The sequence below is a fragment of the Ruditapes philippinarum genome, unplaced genomic scaffold (genome assembly GCF_026571515.1).
Source record: "Ruditapes philippinarum isolate M1 unplaced genomic scaffold, ASM2657151v2 ctg871_1_1_1_1, whole genome shotgun sequence".
Classification (NCBI taxonomy): domain Eukaryota; kingdom Metazoa; phylum Mollusca; class Bivalvia; order Venerida; family Veneridae; genus Ruditapes; species Ruditapes philippinarum.
This window is the reverse complement of record NW_026862242.1, coordinates 356,859-377,259: the sequence shown is the minus strand read 5'-3', so window position 1 is coordinate 377,259 and position 20,401 is coordinate 356,859. Positions and strand designations below refer to the sequence as shown.

Below are 20,401 nucleotides of genomic sequence, written 5' to 3'. Positions count from 1 at the left end.
ATTTCACCAGTCTGTGTAAGTTAATAAATGAAGTCTTTCATGTTGAAGTGTATCTCACTGTTGAATATCATAATAAATAGTATGGTGTCCTAAGATGGTCAAAATTTGCACCAGGATCTCTCTAGGTTGTTGAATGAAGTCTTTCATATTGCAGTGTATTCTCCCTGTTGAATATTATAAATAGTATGGTGTCCTTAGATGGTCAAAATTTGCACCAGAATCACTCGAAGTTGTTCAATGAAATATATGACGTTATTGATGAATCTCACTGTGGAATATCATAAATATGCATAGCTCTATCATCAGATACTGACACTATCCTGTTACCAGCTTGATTGTACTTGGCTGCCCAGACCTGAAATATGGAAATTTTTCATTTAAAAATACTAGGTTTGACTTATGACTTATTTAAAAAAAAAAAAAATCAAAATATAAAACATCACCATAGGTTTATATAATATGTTAGATAAACACAGAGAACAAGTGTGTGTAGTTTCAACCTATTCTCTTCAGCAGTTTTGGAGATACCAAATTGCAAAGATTTATAAGTCTGATGCCAACTGTTGGAAGGATAATGAACAGAAAACTGAAAATTTCTTCAAGGGGCAGAACTCTGTCAAAAAATCATCAGAACATGACCAAATTCGAACTTGACCTGCATATACCTATAATGTACATATGTCAAAGTTCAATGTTGAATGTGTGCGACTGTTGTCAAGATAATGAACAGAAACTGAAAAATTTCCTCTTTTCTTTTCAAAGTTCAAGAAAGATAACTCTGTCAAAAATCATCCAACCATGACCAAATTCGAACTTGATCTGTGCATTCCTATTACATAGCCATATGTTAAATTTGTTAATTTATTAATTTTAATGAATGGTAACTGATGATGACGGAATGACGGAACAGGGTAATACTATATGCCCCAGCCATATTATGACAATCAAATAAGAAGTGTTTAAAGAAAACTGTGATTCACCTGGTCAGTATGGTCATAAAACGTATGTACACATTGTCTGGAACCAGCGTCCCAGATCTTCACTGTTTTATCTGATGAACTGAAAATAACGAGAAAGATAAAGTGCCATTTTATAACACCCATTTCTGATCAACAACATGTTACAGAGTACTGTTTTAGGCATATTACAATTTTCAACTCTGATCCTCGTAACCTTGGCAAAGATTGATTTGAAATCATCAATTAAAATAACAAAATGGCCTTATCAAAGCAGAACATGACATAGAGGATATTGAATGAGCGTATTTATTGAACGAGTTCAATGAATAAAATTTTATTATGCATTCCTCTGTTGAGCATACAACAAGTTCAATAAATTTAGTAATTTACCTACATGAATATAATATTTATATATAAATATAATACAGTAGAACTTCAGTAAGTCAAAGTTGAACGCACTTGCATAAAAGCTTTGACACATCAGGACTTTAACTCATTAATTGGAAAAATTTCTACACAAAAAAAATTCCACTCATATATATTAGGTTTTAATAAAGAATATAAGGAAGAAAAATCAGGATTTTCATTTTACTTCAACACATTAAAAAAATCGACTAATCGAAGTTCGACACACACTTAGTTCTACTGTAAATCAATATAATTGAAATGGCAGCGTGGCCGAGTGGTTAACATGTCGAAACTAGTAATCTAAGGATTGCTGACCGCATGGGTTTAAAACCCTGTCAGTGGCAAGCTGTTGTTTCCTTGAGCAAGAAACTTTACATTCATTGCTAAGTACTGGTTGGTTCAAGGAACGGATTCGAGAGTGTTTCAATAAGCTTATAGCATCCAACACAATCAAACTAAAATAAATTTGTATAAACTAAATCTATATAATTATCCATATTAATTAATATTCAATGACCTAGTGAGAGATGTTTCTCCTCAAAAGAAAAACGTAACTTCCGGGAAACATTTTGTTACATACCTGGAGACAAAATGTGTGTTATCAGGTGAGAAAGCTACACTCAACACCCACGAGGCATGTCCAGATAATGTTCCTGCTAAATTTGCATGTAATCTGAAAATAATTGCACACAAAATAGATAACCAGTGAGCTAAAAGAAATCAACTAAAGCTCTTATTTGAGCAATACGAAGTGACAAAGGCTCACATATATGAGTTGTTACATGAATTGGTTTAAATTATAAAGTATGTAATACAATAAATAATTATATTGATAGAATCACACATAACAAACAATGAAAGAATAATCAATGGATGATTTTGGCAAGTATAAGATACATGATCCCATATAACATATATTTATATAGCAGCTAATTTCTTGAGCCATGTCATGACAAAACCAACACAGCTCAATTGTTCTAGAATAAAACATTATTATCCATCATATAAAAGTTCATACTAAATAACTTAGAACTTCTTCAACAATTTTTTTTCAAGCAATATTTTATAAGAATATCCAAATGATGCATTTCTATAGTTTTTATCAATTTTTGAACTACTATGGAAAATGTGACCATTGTAGACCAATTCATTTTAACAAAACAACAAAAACTCACATTTGAGCAAAAACCAACACAGCAAAATCTCTCATTTAAGCCCTTTAAATTCAGATGTATGTATGAAAACATTCTTTTTATTATTGTCATTAATATATATATGGACTTTAATTATAAACATGGACCTATCACACCTCATGGAATGTATTTTTTTTCCCCAGTTAAAAGTTGAAGCGGTAAAAAACTATATTCAGATATAAAGAACATTAAAATTTGTAAACTTACACATCATAAATTTTTATTTGGTTATCGTCAGAGCCTGTCACTAACAGCTGGGAATCTGGTGAGAAACATAGAGATCGGATAGGCTTCGCATGACCTGAAATAAACAAACAGATCTTAGAAATATATACTTGCATTAGTTATGTAAACCTTTCTTCATGTGTTATCTTTAATTTTAACACTCCTTGAAAAGAAGAAAAGAAGAAAAAAACAAACACAAAAAAACAGCGTAAAACTGCCAATAAACACTGGTTACGGACTACTTGTTTATGCGGCTGTTATTTTTCTCCCTCGATAATATAGTTAACAATTTTTTAAGACAACACTAATAACACACTTTTATTCTACGGCCTTTGTGGTCAATTCCTACGCATTAAAACTCCAAACCAGTGTTTAAGGTATGTTTGTTTGTTTGGGTTTTATGTCACATCGACACAGTATAGGTCATATCGCGACGTTCCAGCTTTACTGGTGGAGGAAGACCTCAGGTGCCCTTCTGTGCATTATTTCAGGCACGAACGGGCACCTGAGTAGAACCTCCGGCGTTCTGTAAGCTAGCTGGATAGGTTTAAGGTATGTTACATAAGTGGTAACACCGATGCTCTGGTGACTAAGATAGCTCTACTTACTATTATCGAATAACTTACTATTATCGAATAGTGAAGTTAAAAATAATGTCCTATCAACAGTACACAGCCTGGTCAAACTGCCAATTACTGCAGGATGACCAATGCTGGTGGCATATGCCGATCATTTTCAGTACCAGCAGGTAAACTTACGGCTAAAATAAATATTTCAAATTTTACCTTCTAAAGTGTGTATAAGTTTCCCGGTGGCGATATCAAATATATTTACAATACCATCAATGGCCCCACACGCTATGTATTTGCCATCGGGACTCTGAAAAACATCAACGAAAAAATATCAAATTATCACTATATTCAATATTGAATGACTATGTTGATACAATTTAAATGTAGAAGGGTTTGCATTAAGAAGAAATTGTTTATCCCCAGCTGCTAAAAATACCCGAAATTCACCAGATTTATGCCAGCCGCCTCTTGGATGATTAAGATGATGAAGATGTTTTGAGCCGCGCCATGAAAAACCAACGTTATGCGTTTGCGACCACTATGGATCCAGACCAGCCAATGCATCCGCACAGTCTGATCAGGATCCATGCTGTTCGCTTACCAACCCTTCAACAAGTAAAGAAACTGAAAGGGAACAGCGTAGATCCTGATCAGACTGCGCTGATGCGCAGGCTGGTCTGTATCCATGCTGGTCGCAAACCCACTATGTTAGTTTTGTCATGAGGCGGCTCAAATAGTAATCTAATGAGTAGAGCTGTTGACTATATTTACTCCAATATATCATGTAAATGTTCATCTTAATGATATAAAAGTAAATAGTACATTATTATACTTATTTTTATGATTGTAGAAACCGAAGTATGCACCAGTTGACATTCTTACTGTTAATTATTGTACATCAGTGAGTATATTTATGACTGTCAGACATATTTTCAATCATAATTTAACCAAAATAGACTATTTTCCTTTAGATGCCAAATATATACATAATACAGAGGAACCTGTCTAACCCGAACTTGTCCGGACCAGAAGAAAAGTTCGGATTAGAAAGGTTTCCGGATTAGAAAGGTTTCCGGATTAGAAGGTTTTTTTACATGTTTTTTTCCATGTTATTTGCAAAATAGTTTAAAGAAAGAAAACGGGAATGCATTTGATATTGCAATTTAAATATTTTATTTTTTGGAATCTCTTATCGTTCATTTCAATACATGTGAATACAAAAATAAAGAAATAAAATAAATAAGCAAAAATATTATGTCCTCAAGGGTAAGTTAACCTACGATGTTAAACAGGAGGCTGAGACATGATTAAATATTCGTACAAGCATTTGTCAATTGTTGTTTACTCTTATCTGATTCAGCAATTATCCGAATTCACTGACAGTTTCCATTAATTTTCGTTACTTAATCACATGTCACTAAATCCATTACAAAGGATTAAAAGATATTTTTTCTATTGCATTATATCAAAATATTTATTGAAGGTGACGAAAAACAATCAATTAGGCAATTATAGAAAATATCAAGGCAAGCTAAGTGTAATTTTCACACCTTCGCAGATCATACGTGTCACCCATTAATCAAGCGAAAATATACTTATCAGTTTGGTGTATGTTTACACCTGCAAGATGTGCCATTTTTTGTTATTTTGAATGAAGGTTTGACATTTGGCAAATTCTGTTCGGATCCAAGAGGTAAATTTTAGAGAATACGAACAATAATTGAAAAAAATCGTCCGGAATTCGGAGTAGACAGGTTTCGGATCCGAAAGGTGTTTTACTATTGAAAATAGAACGAATAAAAAATCGGGACCGGACACTTCGTTCGGATAAGAAAGGATTCTAGATTAAAAGGGTTCGGATTAACAAGGCTCCACTGTATATTATCAAAGATTACACTCTCTGTATTTCTTTACTAAATTTACTGTATTTCTAAAGCCATGTGGTAGAACTACTTTCAAGGTGTCTTTAGTCGGAGATCATTATGAATAATAGTCGAGGTGTTCAGATTTATTGAACAACTTACATGTACTTAAAAATATTTCAACTAGAGGCAAGCTACATGTACATAAATAACCAATTGGTGAACCTGATATTATTTGGGTTTTTTTTCAATATGATACTTGTATAGCCATTAAACCAGTATGTTTATAAGCATGTATACTGGTACATAACTTACACCAAATGTGCATCAGGTATTGTACAGTCAATGAATTTAAGATAATCAATGAATTTAAGATTTTGAATTTACTAGCCCAAATTGCAGTTCTATATATTTAACTACATTTTCTTAAAATTAACACTGGCCCATCAGGCCACTGCTAAATTTGATGACTGTTGTATATACTAACATAAGCTATACTAAGTGTTAATTTTCCTCTCGTATCTAATGATGATTCTTTCCTCCCGGTATCCACACCAAACAAGTTGATTTTACCATGATGGCTTCCCGATGACAGGAACCTGGAATCTGGTGAAAACGCAACTGTCCAAGCATCCACTGAAACAGATTAAGACAAAGTGTTAACTTGGCATTATCATGTACTATATATTGATAAGTAAGTGTGGTAATTATGAAGCCATTAGTACAGACAGAACTTAAGATATATCCAACTTGCCATTTTAGGTTAACCAATTATTCATTTGTAAGTGCTGCAAAGGGCAATAACTTGGTAAAATTAAAAGTCGTAGTTATGTAACTTGCCCAGATCATGTACATTTTGTTGATTAAATGTTTAAAGTATGAAGCCATTGGTATAGGTAGAACTTGAAAAAAGTCCAAAATTTAGGTTAACCTGGTATGGACAGACGGACGGTTCAATTACTATATGCCCTGGGGCATAATCAAAATACTTGAATAGTATCAATAAATAATTACAATTTTGTTCGCACTAGCAAAAAGTTTGCAACTTATTTATGATAAACAATCAGCAATTTTTTTTTACTTTGGGAGTGTTTTAAATTTAAGACTAATTTTATAAAAAATTTATGTTTAAGTAATTATATTTGAGTTGCAAAGTAGATTAAATTTTTTTCTTTTTAATGGGGAAAATGGGGAAATTACAGTAAAATTTTTTCCTGGCCCGCATCAAAATTTTTTGCCATTTTCCTTCTCAAAATCCCCTACTCTAACATACTGTCCCAAATGCTGATGCGCCATGGGGAATTGTTAAAGGTTTTTTTTACATTATTTTTTGTTGTTGATGAGTTTTTAAGTCATCCTAATGTTAATGTTAAGCACAAAATTTTGACATACAAATTATTATACACATTCTAGTTACGCTATCATTTATTGCATAAAGTTGTGTTTCCACACGCCCTATGAGCAAGACTACAACTTTACCCAATCAACTTGAGCCATAAAAGCAATCAGAGTAGCATGTTCATGTAATATTTCCTATTTATCATATACATAAAAATAAAATTTTGAGAAATATATATGAAATAGAATGCACATTTTTTTCATTTCAGCATTTTCACAGTAAAAAATTCATTTTTCACTGCAGTGAAACATATTTTCCATATTTTCACTTATATCCTGCCAGACTACTTTCTTCTAAACTCAGCAATACATAAAGTTTTAGGGGAAGTCTTTCAAATTGTTAAAAAAAAAGAGCAAAATGTATATAATACACAGAAAATTCAAGTTTTTCTTTCTGTAAATACAGGATTTATTTTCATCTTGTGGTATGAAAATTATCATATTTCACTGGTGGCTTCTGCCACTCATGAAATACTTATTTTCAAACCACTCATGAAATATTAAATATCCTCTACATATCCCAAGAAATAATTCAACTGGAAGACTCCAACATCGAGATTCAACTAGAGTCCATTATCCCTAAGTCATTGTCATTTTAACGAGAAAAGATACAAGTTCCCTCAGCATTAATTTCCACAGACACCACACCAAGTTGATGACCTTCTAGAACATGTCTAACTTCTAACTTCTCATCTACCCTGAAACAAATCAGACAAGTAAAATGAAATACAAAAAGTTAATATTTTAAATAACCTTCTCAGAGACATTCACATATTTCGGAATTCTACTGAACACCAACTTTCAATACAAATTTTCAGCAAAATTGTTCAGTGAAAATCAGTATATTCATGTTTAGTTTGAATAACTTAAATAAGGACTGGTCATATAGGCCAAATGGGCACCTACATGTACAACTTACTATAAATTTTAAATACTTGTTTTTTAGTAGAATTATCATGACAACTTTCAAGTTTTACCATAGGCTCCTAGATGTATTTATTTCAGATATAAATGGGTACCACAGTGGCATCATTGACTCTCCATTACCCCCGTCTTATAGGCGAGTTAATACGGTAGCTAGTTGGAGAGCTTACTTACATAAAAGGTTCCAAAGTCCAACGATTCTGAGACAAAATTTTTCTTTTATATTTAATGTTAATTACCATTTCCAGATTTTAACTTTGTCATCTATACTGCCAGTGACGATATTTTCTGTGTTATCTTTGTTACTTCTTCCCCATGCACAACTCCAGATACTGTCCTCATGAGCTAAAAATAGAAAAAATATTAAAATAAATAACTGAATAATTAATTTACTATAATTATTATTTGGTTTGGTTTTATGATGCAACAACACAATTAAGGTCATATGGTCATGGAACAGGTACGATAACTGGCTATTATATTGAGTGTTAAAGACTTAAAGTCAAAACCACCTCACTTGCTAAAGCTAAGAGATGCATAGACTCCATTTAAATGCCTCTTACAATCATCACCTAGGGATAAACAGTGGCTGCAGTGCTGATGCCTCAACTCTTAAAGGCAACCCCTCAGCCTCATGGGGACATTTTTTTAATCAGACCCAATATTTAAAGCTAAAAAGAAAGTGACTTAAATTATTATAAATGTATAATTTTACTTGTAAAACATTTCTATAAATTTTATAAATAGGATATTTCTTACCATTTTCTTGCTTGTAGATGATTGAATACTGTAATAAAGAGAACAAATTATGTGTTAAAAACTTTATAGAATTATTTTATGTTTTCAACCTAGATATATTCAACATCATAATCAAATTAAATTTGCAATAATGGGAAGTATTATATAAACGGAACAACAAAACAATGATCAAGATTAGATAATTATGTATTAAGGTATAGTATTATCTATTTTTAGAACATTTACAAATAACAAACAATTATAATATATAAATGTATATTAACAAAATTAATTTCATTAATGTATATTCTTCTTTTTCATTTCTATGTTGTTATTAAATTAGTTTTAGTTCACATAATTATATTCATTCAAGCTTGATTAGAAAGCAAGTTCTTAAAGGAACTCCACTGAGGCTGTTTGTTATCACAAGATTGAAAACATTTTTCCGAGATTTTCGTACCAGTTTATGAAGGTCTGGACCATCAACAGTATAACTGGTTTGCAAATTTTAAGATCATTCCCTCACCCTGTTTTTTCAGAAAAATCATTTTCTTAATTGCAAAATGAATTAAAAGCATAAAAGCCATTGCAATGCTTTCATTCAAAATCTCACAAAAAACAGTTTTCAATTTTATTTTAAGTACAGTTAACTCTCAATAAGTCAAAATCGCTTTACTCAAAATTCCGCGTTAGTCGAAGAATTTCTAGAGTCCTGTCAAATTTCCTTCTTTATCTTTGTATATTAACTCCGCTTAGGTCAAATTTTGACTTACCGAGACTCCTGTTAAGTCGAAAGAAAATTTGGTCCCGTAAATTAAAGTCCAACATTTTTTCATCTCAATTAGTTGAAATGTGAAAACAGCAGACTGATCAAAGGTCAGCGGCATCAAGGTGAGATGTTGTCACTCGTGATTCACACGCTTCATAATAATTTTAATTGCCATCATGTATTATTAACACGTCGTAAAAGTAGCTTTAATCGGTTTCAGGACTTTAGTGTGTGTTTTCAACGCAAATGACATTTGTATTATTAACATTTGTATAATTAATGTTCCGTCATATTGCACACATAGTTACTACTTTTGTTTTCGTCTGATGATCAATTCACTTCAAATATTAGATAAATTGTTGTTGAAATAATTGTGTTATTGTGCTTTTATTGTAATGAATTGTCATGAGTGCTTATTAAAAACATGTGCTTTACTGATGAATGCTGACATAACCTGCATTTATGCAATTGCTACGTGTTTAACTATTAATATACATGTATTAAATTTTGAATAATATATTTTTTTTCATTTATAATTTGTAGTTACAAGTCATTTACTGTCATTTCAAATGTTAAATATTGCAGCATTGCCGCTATCAACAATAACAAACCTACTTCTTTGCACATTTAATCAGACACATGTATATACATGTAATGGTGGCAGATCCACGTTACTCGAATTCCGTTTCTCTCGAAGTAAAATGCCAAGTCCCTTGGATTTCGAGTTACCGAGTGTTAACTGTATATTTCTCTGTCATCCTTTGCAGAGTTTTCCATTTAAAAGCGCTTCCTTCATATTTGTAAGATTTTGAAATTTTATGTTTTTGGGCCTTTGGAACTCAGTGGAGTTCCTTTAATACAATCTGAGTCACATGATTAACCATCATGTTGGTGAAAGCTTAAAGTATAATCAACTTGTCACTTTAGTTAAATTTTGTCATCTCAAGTAACAATATTTACATTTTTCACTGTTATTCCTGATGCAGAGGCATAAACAATCAAAGTTGTTATCTGAAACTCATAAAATATTTGTTTTTTTCCGAGCCAATCCCCCAAAGTACAACCAAGTACCCTTACAGCTTCACAGTGCACTTCTGTTTACAATATCAATATGTAAGTGTATGTGTTGCGTTTATTTTATTTACTGTAAAGGTTCGTTTGTACCCCCATATTAGCTGGGAAAACCATAAAATAATTTGTCATTCCTGAGAAAGTCTATCACAAATTCTAAAATAAACGCAACATTGTTTGTACCGTGGTGTTTAACCATTTAGCATGGAAAATCCCACATTTTGCTGAGTTCCAGATAACATCTTTTACTTTTCCTTTAAAGCCATCAATCGCAAAGGAATAAATATCATTTCTACAAAGCAAACTGTGCACATATAATGTTAGTAAATCACACAAAACGTATCAAAACAAATCTGTTTAACAATCATATAAACACACAAGTGCAAAATATAAAATATTCAAAGAATTTCACACAAAAATCAGGATCATGTGATGAATTGATGGACATTTTTTTTGCTCAAGGAAGAACTTTTGCTAATTATTAAATGACAACTTTTTTTTTCTTTAACACAATTTTTCAATCTAAAGTTGGCAGTCAGCCAGGGTTCTTGAAATTTCTTATAGTCAAATGTACATTGTATGTGAGTTTCTGATTTCATACAAAATTCTATCAAAATAACATAACATGGGCAAGAAAATTTTGATTAACTCAATATTTGCATGTGATATTTCAAAAAAAGCTTTTTATTTATTGAAAATCCAAAATTATATTTTGTGAAATTTGAAGAAAACCATTGAGCAAATAAAGTCCAAAATATCTATTTATCAACAAATGGGTAGAAAAGACACTAAATTCTCAAACATTTTTATCAATAAATTCTCAAACAAACTGGGGATTTCAAGTAGGTTACTCACAGGTCTCTGTAAATTTATGAAAAATCAAGATATTAAATTTAATATGGAAAGAAATACATATATATTTACTAATTTGGTTCGTGAACAAGGCCTTTCTATTACTTATTGTACCAATCTTATAAAGGACTGGTACCAATCATAAGAGCTAAATTTTTTAATCAATATTTCTTTACACTGAAGTCAGGCCAGGGGTGGCAAAATCAATTTTCTATATTGCACGGGTTGTCCCACAGCCTGTAAGGACAAGAAAATTGTTTCTGAATTAATTTAATTTATCATACAGACAGGTAAAGAAGTGCACAAGATTGGAAAATTAAGTCAAAATTCAGAGTTTGCCAGCCCCTGTGTGAAGGTGTACACAAGAATCGGAGAAACTAAAACAATACCATAGAGAACTACATAATATATCATATAGTAATAAATTTATTATTAATATTGTATAGACTATAGTGATTTCAATTTTTGTAAACCTGCAAATATAAAACATTGTGAAAGCGTGCCCCCTATAATGATAATTTTTCTATATGCAATAACACATCCTCATGTGAAAGTGATTACCAGTTTATCTCTAGAAGCAGCGCTCTACAATTTCGGTAAAAACAAATTTCAATACTTATTACACCATGAGAACTTGTACGAAACTTGAGAAGAATTCAGATTTCATTTCAATTTAATGAAATTTTCTATTTTTAGAGCTTCCTTATTCCTCTGATCTATTTAGGACATAATATAATAGGACAATAAACTACCAACAAGATAAGTGGTCTAATGTTGGCATCCAAATAGCAGACAATTCATTATTGTAAAGTGATGATTTAAAAAAATAAAAATAAAAAAAAATAGTGTTAATATTAAAAAAAACAACAACTTGAAACATGTTCATGAAAGACCATTTAAATACCTCGGGACTTCTAAATGCTTACACCAAATGCCTTATTTTTCTAAGTTATTTTTTCCTGTGAAATACCAAGTTGTTAAATACCCTTGAACAAATGCCACAGTTCAGAATTGTTTACTATTTAGGTGAGAGAATGTGTAGGTGGTCGGATAGCTCAGTTGGTAAAGCCGCATTACAGAATTCCGAGGGTCCCGGGTTCCAGTCCCTGTCAGGCTGCACACTTTCCCTACCCTGTGACATTTGGCGCTCGATGTGGGACCCTCACTGAATATAACTCTGGGTTTATTTGGCAAGGCTCTGTAAACCCGAGAAATTCAAGGATGAATTTTGATAAAGCGGGGGAGAATGTCACTGTTCTTGTTCTGAACTGTTCACTATTTAGGGGAGAGGATGTTGAAGCCGCTCAGTCACGTCCACATGCAAGTGGTGACTACCAATTCCTTGACACATGGTGCAAGTACAAGTTAAGACACCAAGGAAGCAGTCCACTGGCGTGCCATTTATTGAAAAACGAATCGAAAAATTTGACCAGTGTCAGTGTTGAATGTCATTTACCATGTTTATCAGTTCATTGATAATTTGTCAACAGTCACAACATAATCATAAATACCGAACAGTAAGTATACGTTGGGTAATTGTTAAGTTATCAAGTTTAATGATGGATGCCTTATCTTAATTTACCCTTCATTGAATGTCTTAAGCATGAATTTAATATAATCGTGTTAAAAATTTGCATACCAATGCAGTACCCGCCATACTTGTCAACGGAAGTAATTTTATAGACTGGTTATTCGCCGATTTTGGTAACCACAATAATGCACAGTAAATACCAAAAAGATGGATTCAGAGTCAACTCGTCCCCTGGTCAACTTTACCTCTGGTCAACTCGTCACCTTTTTGGTCAACTCGTCCCTTGGACAACTCGTCACCTGGTCAACTCGTCCCCAACTCGTCCCCTATATTTTATTATTATTTGTTTTTCATATAATTCATAAATTATTATAGACTGTTAAAGTAATATATTATAAAATTACTGAATTGGACATATTTTGACGCTTTTTGTATGCGAAAATCTGGAGTTTTTTTGTTGTTAATTAAATATATCATGACACGTGCCTTTGGTTATTAAAGTAAACACATAGTAATTTGATAATAGGATTAAAGACACATTTGCCTCTGTGGTTGGATACGTATTTATATATTTAAAGAACGCGTGTCTTTAATTTGAAATTATACAAATCGCGTGAAAATCGTGCCAAAGGTTGTTATAAAATTTTATTTTTCAAATGTGGAATTTTGTTTTTGATGGTGTATGGTCAAATATATGAAAATGTTTGAATTAAATACAAATAATACATTCAATATGTTGACTTGTTTTATACAAGAACTCGGTTTTATACAGCTCCTCTTTGAGATCAATTTAAAGACTTATTTATGGAAATTTAATATTAATCTTTACTAATTATTAAATGGCAATTGAATATTTGGTAATTACTTTTATGTTTTCAATCAGTTAATATCCACGACAAATATTATTGTACAGATTTTATATTTTAAAAAAATATTGAAAAAATAAATAATAAATACTAACTCTTTCAACAGGTATGTATGTATATACAACTCCTATGATAATGGACCATAATATTACAATGAAATGCAATTTAAAAAAATCAGAAACTTAATAAATTCATTAAATTTGGCTTTATACCCTTTACAAAAAGATAATAACAAATAAAAATTCTTTGACAATTTTTATTCCAATACACTATATAAGATGCAGTCTATAATCCAACAATATGGAATTCTAAGAAATTATTAATATGCACTATAAAAAATAATCCAATGTTGATATAACGTACAACGCAAATATGATTTTAAGAATAAATCTTTTTTTTTTTTTTCAATGCGTTTATTTAAGGTCGCCGCCGGAAAGCCCATATGGGCGACGTACACTCAAGTCGGGCCATCCTAGAGCGTCCGCCGAGATTTTTTCGTCGATTTTTTCCAGCTTTATTGGTGGAGGAAGACCTTATATTTTATCAGGGCAACTTTTATATTGACAATTTCACAACAAACAATTATCATGTTTTTTAATTGATCCTTCTATAATGAGATCAATACGCACCGACATAAAGTTTTTAGCACTTTCTAATTTCTGTTAATCTGTCGTCAGTCTTTAATCCATTCAGGAGGAGGTAAAAATCAAAGAGTTGTACCTAATTTTAGTTTTAATTATCATTAAAACTCCGATTAATTAAACATTAATTGAATGTTTGCAAACTCACCTGTCTTTGTAGTTTGACATCAAAGCTATGCACGTGCGCTTAGATAAAGATCATTAAAATTTAACGTAAAAGACGTTATTTTATTAATATTTCGATACCAATCAAATTCATTATTAATTTTACCATAAAAGAACTATTTAAAGACATTGATTTACAACATAATAGTGACGAATAGATCGAAAGTAGGGGACGAGTTGACCATATTAGGGACGAGTTGACTCTTTGAGGACGAGTTGACCAAAAGTAGGGGACGAGTTGACCATAAAGGTGACGAGTTGACCAGAGGACGAGTTGACCAGGGGACGAGTTGACCGGATTGCAAAAGATGCATAATGCAACAAAAAGATAACATCTGCTAAAAAAAGAACAATTTCTTGAATTTCTTAATAAACGACAATAAGAAAGTATTCTATGTTTAACAAGGGTTCATTCGCCCGTTAAAGCTACAGTCTCACTTACATCCCGGCAGAGCCCCGGTAGACGTCCGGGGTGATCCGGGAACGACCGGGGTACGACCGGGAACAACCGGAGTACATCCGTAACTCTGCCGGCAACGTCCGGGATGATCCGGGATAATCCGAGAACATCCGGCATTCGACCCCGGATGGAATCACCGGGGTGGTCCGGGATGATCCGGGAAGGTATAGCTTTGCCGGCTTCATCCTTAGCTCTGATGGGAACGACCGGGGTTAAACCGGGGAAGCACCGTAGCTCTGCCGGCACAAACCGGGAATGATCCGGGGTATGATATAGCCGGTAGAGCTACGGAACAATAGATATTATATTAAATAAAAATTATGTATCATGCTATCATTTTCGGGCGTTTTCAATCCACCGGGGTTATACCGGGGCTCTGCCTGGATCGTCCTGGGCTCTGCCGAGGCTCTGCCTGGATCGACCGTCAACCGGGGCTCTTTCGGCGTCATCAGGGAACGACCGGGGAAGCACCGGCATGAACCGTAGCTTCACCTGGGCTCTGCCTGGGTGATCCGGAGCGCATCCTGGGTGGTTAGTTGGGAACCACCGTAGTGCTGCCGGGGAAAGTGTGACCGCAACAATAATTTCACCCCGGATCGTCCCGGATCATCCCGGTAACTTACCGGGATGGTCCTGGGCTCTGCCGGGAGTAAGTGAGAACGCAGCTTTAGGCACAAAATAACCTTCCGCTGTAGGGTACATGATGTACGGGGACATGTCAAAAGTAGCTATATAGGTTTGTTCGTTTGTTTAATTGGGTTTTACGTCACACCGACACAGTATAGGTCATATGGCGACGTTCCAGCTTTACTGGTAAAGAAAGACCTCAGGTGCCCTTCCGTGCATCATACAAAAGTATGTAAATGTTTAGCGATCACGCACCTACAGTAGCACCTAGTTCTGGCTTCCAAAACTTTATAAGCCGCTTTTAAATATTTTTGTTTTTTCATCTGACGCGGCACGTCATGTCATAGTATATACACGGGTACGCTGAAGACCTTAAGCTACCTAGCACACTCTTTGTCGTCCCTGCCTTCTTTGCATTGCCACTCCTATCGGTTTCTGTCAGGACATCGGTAGCTTGTCCGCAGGATACAAATTTCGATTTCCTTTATTTGCCATATACTATAAGTTCTTTAAATCTTCTGCCGATGCCCTGTGCCTTTTCTTAAACGTGCACGTACCGATAGAAAGAGAATGAACGGTCGACATTCTTCAACCATGCTTTATAATTAAAGTAGGATGGCAGATGATGAACACTCCCGGCATGCGATTCACAGAAAGACAGTGAGTTAAATGTAGTTTGTTCGACTGTGTTGGAAGCTATAAGCTTATTAATTGAAACACTCTCGAATATGTTCATGGAACAAACCGCTACTTTAAAATGAGTAAAGTTTCTTGCTCACAGGAAAAAACGACTTTCACCTCTGACGGGGTTTCAACCAAAACGCTTTATATTCATTTTTATGATTTTGATATCTTTGACTCTTTTTTTTTATTTTTCTTTAAAAACAAATGAAAGAACTAAACTGTTATAATTTAACAAACTTATTAAAAATTGAATTCAGAGGTATGTGAGTCAATAATTAATAAATGACAACAAATTTGATCATTTCATTGACTAAAACGTATGTACCTATGCATAAAAATGAGAATTGAGTATCATAATTGTTTAATTTACCAGTTGAATAAATTTGTACTTGACTGGATATATCTCTGATATTATAATTAATATGTTTAAAAACTAATCTTTTTTGTTATTCATCATATATTTTAATTTACTCTCTCGCGGCGTCAAGTCACTAAAGACACGGGCTGATGTGAAGTATGATCATTATGATTTTTTGAATGAGCCTATAACTGTATAACTAGAAAAATTGCATAAAGTATCAGTATTCAAACTGCTCTTTCATATGAGTTTCATTTTTAAATGTTAAATTTTTATTGATTTCATTGGAAAATTCCTGTCATAAACCCGGGGAAAACTGTAATTTTCGCCACTTTTTGTGTATTATATCGACTGAGTTGAGCGGAAACCGCAGTTATTGTTTACTTGAAGCTTGTTAGGTATGGGCAACGTAACAAAGTCGGGGGAGTGGTAGGTAAACTGCTCCAGTGGAATAGAAGAATTCGTATTGTCTGCAGCGTAGCATAAACCGAGTGTGATGATGATTTTTAAGTTTATTTATGGGCGTCGGCTATACCATATATCCCAGACTGTCGGCCTCTGTTACGTCGCTGGTCGTAGAGCCGCTACGGAGGACTTCTCTCCAGAGCCAGATTCTTCGCATCGATGAACGCAGGAAGAAAAAAGTAGAAAGGCACCTCTTCCGGGAGACAGCTGCATCTTTTGAGAGCCACGCTCTTCGCCTTTAGTTAGGTCACACCCTCAAAGTGACCTAATTTGGTCACCCGTCTGGTGTTACCTATGCACTCCGAGCGACGTGCACGCCTCGAAGGGATGTCGGAGTATACCGAGTGTTTATAAGTTCAATTATATTTATGATATTATTGGTGTTTAATAAATAGTTCAGATAATGAATCTTTGAAACGTTTGAGAGACCCTGGTAAAACTTACACTGAAGGGTTTACAAAATAGAGAGATGTTTATGAAGCTTTAAGGGGTTATCATTAAGTTAAGTAATGTTAAAATTTTAGTGGTGTTATGAAGTTAAGTGGTGTTTTGAAGTTAATTTGTGTTCCGCAGTTTAATAGTGATATAATAATGTGTTTAATGGTGTTTTAAAATTAAATCGTGTTATAAAGTTTATTAATGGTGTTAGAAAGTTAAGTTGTGCAATATAAAGTTTAGTGGTTTTCTAAAGTTTTATGTTGTTATAACGTTTAATGGCGTTTTAAAGTTTAATAAAGTTTAGTCGTGTGTTTATGATGTTTGGTGCTGATTATGAAGTTTGGAAGTGTTTGCGAATCTTAATAGCGTTAAAGAAAATTATCTAGAAGTTTTTAAGAACTTTAGAGTTATTAACAAAGTTTGGTAGTTTTGTTGGCGGAAGGATTTAAGATGCACTGCCCTCTAGCAGTCAGGAGTTTTTAGAGTGGCGAATTTAAACAGAGTTACAACAGAATGTAGATATCTGAAAAAAGTAGATGACTAACATATTATATTTCGGGCCTCATTTGACTTAGATAGTGCTGATGTTTAAAGCTGAAGACAGTACATAATTCATTTAGAACAGTGGAATCCAGAAATAAGCCTCAAATGTGACTGCATAGTTTACTATAGAACATAGGGTACGAAATTTGACTAGACAGAGACCAGCAGTGTATATGAAGACGTTCAGATGAAGGAACAACAAAGACATGATTTTTTCCCGAAGTAAATAAAGTTTAGAGTGTTGATGCGATTGTTATGAGGTGCTTATATATATCATAAATCATAAATATTTTTCACAGGTTATATGGCCCTTAAGCTACAGTCTCACTTACATCCCGGCAGAGCCCCGGTAGACGTCCGGGGTGATCCGGGAACGACCGGGAACAACCGGAGTACATCCGTTACTCTGCCGGCAACGTCCGGGATGATCCGGGAATATCCGACATTCGACCCCGGATGGAATAAAATATTTAATATCACCGGGGTGGTCCGGGATGATCCGGGAAGGTATAGCTTTGCCGGCTTCATCCTTAGCTCTGCCGGGAACGACCGGGGTTATACCGGGGAAGCACCGTAGCTCTGCCGGCACAAACCGGGGATGATCCGGGGTATGATATAGCCGGTAGAGCTACGGTAGAGCCCCGATAAATGCCGGAAGAGCGCCGGTAACTACAGGCAGAGTCCCGGAGGATAAAGGAAGAGCTATGGTTGATCCCTGTGTAGCCCCGGCAAAGCCCGGATCATTTCAAAAAGAATTACGACAATTTGCGATGATTGCACTTGTTTGTATTAAAACCCTTCCCATTTCCCTTCTATCCAGTATGGCATAAGGATTTTACAGAAAATCATCATGAATTACTATTCTGGAACAATAGATATTATATTAAATAAAAACTATGTATCAATGTTATCATGTTCGGGCGTTTTCAATCCACCGGGATTCTACCGGGGCTCTGCCTGGATCGTCCTGGGCTCTGCCTGGATCGACCGGGGCTCTGCATGGGTCAACCGTGGCTCTTCCGGCGTCATCCGGGAACGACCGGGGAAGCACCGGCATGAACCTGGGCTCTGCCTGGATGATCCGGAGCGCATCCTGGGTCGTTACTTGGGAACTACCGTAGTACTGCCGGGGTAAGTGTGACCGCAACAATAATTTCACCCCGGATCGTCCCGGATCATTCCGGTAACTTACCGGGATGGTCCTGGGCTCTGCCGGGAGTAAGTGAGACCGCAGATTTATATAGTACTGCGCGTTTGTAATGTCGCTTTCCATCGGATAATCGTGACGTTTATATCATTTATATACACGGCTGCTGTAATTTCATGAAATCCTCTCTTCCTCTTGGTACGTGCACGATGTTGAGAAGGCACAATTGCATCGGCAGATGATTGAAGATCTAATGCAACGCGCAAGACGTGCCGTCTTGCGCGTTGCATTAGATCTTCAATCATCTGCCGAAATGTTTTCTATAGTTCAGGGTTACGTATAAAGTGGCACGACTTAGTCTACATGAAGTTAGCTTCTTGTGGTCTGACTAAAGTCGAGGGGAGTGGCTCTACAAAGTAGGAATAACGAGATAGGTGTGCTAGGGCGTGTTTTTAAAAGCCCCATCACAGAGAGTGATTGCTTTAAAGAAAGTCCCTTTGCTGGCACCAACAGCCCTTTCCATGGCTACCTCATTTTTATATTGTCTCAGGTTACTGTACATATAGGTTCTCAATGGCCGCAGTACAGTGACCTCATTTTGACTCATATCTTTGGCTAATACTCCGTGGAAATTTCATGGAGGTAAAATATCTACTAGTATACCTTGTGCTTTAAATTTAACCCTTTAAGGGCATAACTGGTACGCGGTGCGTTCGGGGTCCGTACTCGACCGAATCTTTATAACGAATTTATTATGTATAAATTTAAGCAAACTTTCTTTATTAGAAAAAATAAAATAAAATTACTTCATAAATCGACAGCAGCCATGTATATATAATAGTATATATAAACGTCACATCCAATGAAAAGCTACGTTACAAACATGCAGTATTATTATAAGTTAAATATGAGATGCTAGTAATTATGGGGCTTTTCAAATGGGTGGCTGTAAAAGTTAGTAGTGTTAAACATAGGCTAAAAAAACCTTTTGAGAGGTTTGTAGAACTCAAATTTGATTGAATTTAACGATTTTTAAATGTAGATCTCTCGATTCTAAAAACGTCATTTTTCCGAAGAACATTAATTAGTAACATCGGAAAAATGACGTTTTTAAAATCGAGACATTTACGTTAAAAATCATTACATTCAATTAAATTTGACTTCTACAAACCTCTTAAAAGAGTTTTTTCCCGAAACCAAGTGCCTATGGTGTTAAAGTACAACAATCTGTCATGAAATTCAGAGTTACTTATAAAGTTAAGATTTAGGCTTTTCATGCAATTTTATGGTGTTTATAATCTTTTCTTAGCTATATGCTTATGAGATTAAGCAACAAAGTTTGATAGTTTAACAACAATGTATTTTTTTTTCCCAATGAAAACGTGTGATATACGAATTTAACATGTGAATACGTATAATTTACAGCCATTGTTTTTTTTATATTTATAGACTGTATCTCGGTCTTTTCACAAAGAAATTGCGTAAAACTGTAGTAAACCCCCTAC

At 34.3% G+C, this 20,401-nt stretch overlaps 1 protein-coding gene across 1 annotated transcript; it reads right to left on the bottom strand.

Moving 5' to 3' along the window:
• Positions 1-251: 251 nt before the first annotated feature.
• Positions 252-12,643, bottom strand: LOC132718401 (superkiller complex protein 8-like). The gene is given in 12 exon segments (XM_060702095.1): positions 252-355; positions 981-1,059; positions 1,948-2,040; positions 2,768-2,861; positions 3,571-3,664; positions 5,707-5,858; positions 6,436-6,467; positions 7,169-7,315; positions 7,781-7,886; positions 8,301-8,328; positions 11,533-11,556; positions 12,611-12,643. Coding segments are annotated over 12 exon segments (957 nt in total). The 5' UTR covers positions 12,629-12,643; the 3' UTR covers positions 252-265.
• Between the last annotated feature and the right edge of the window lie 7,758 nt (positions 12,644-20,401).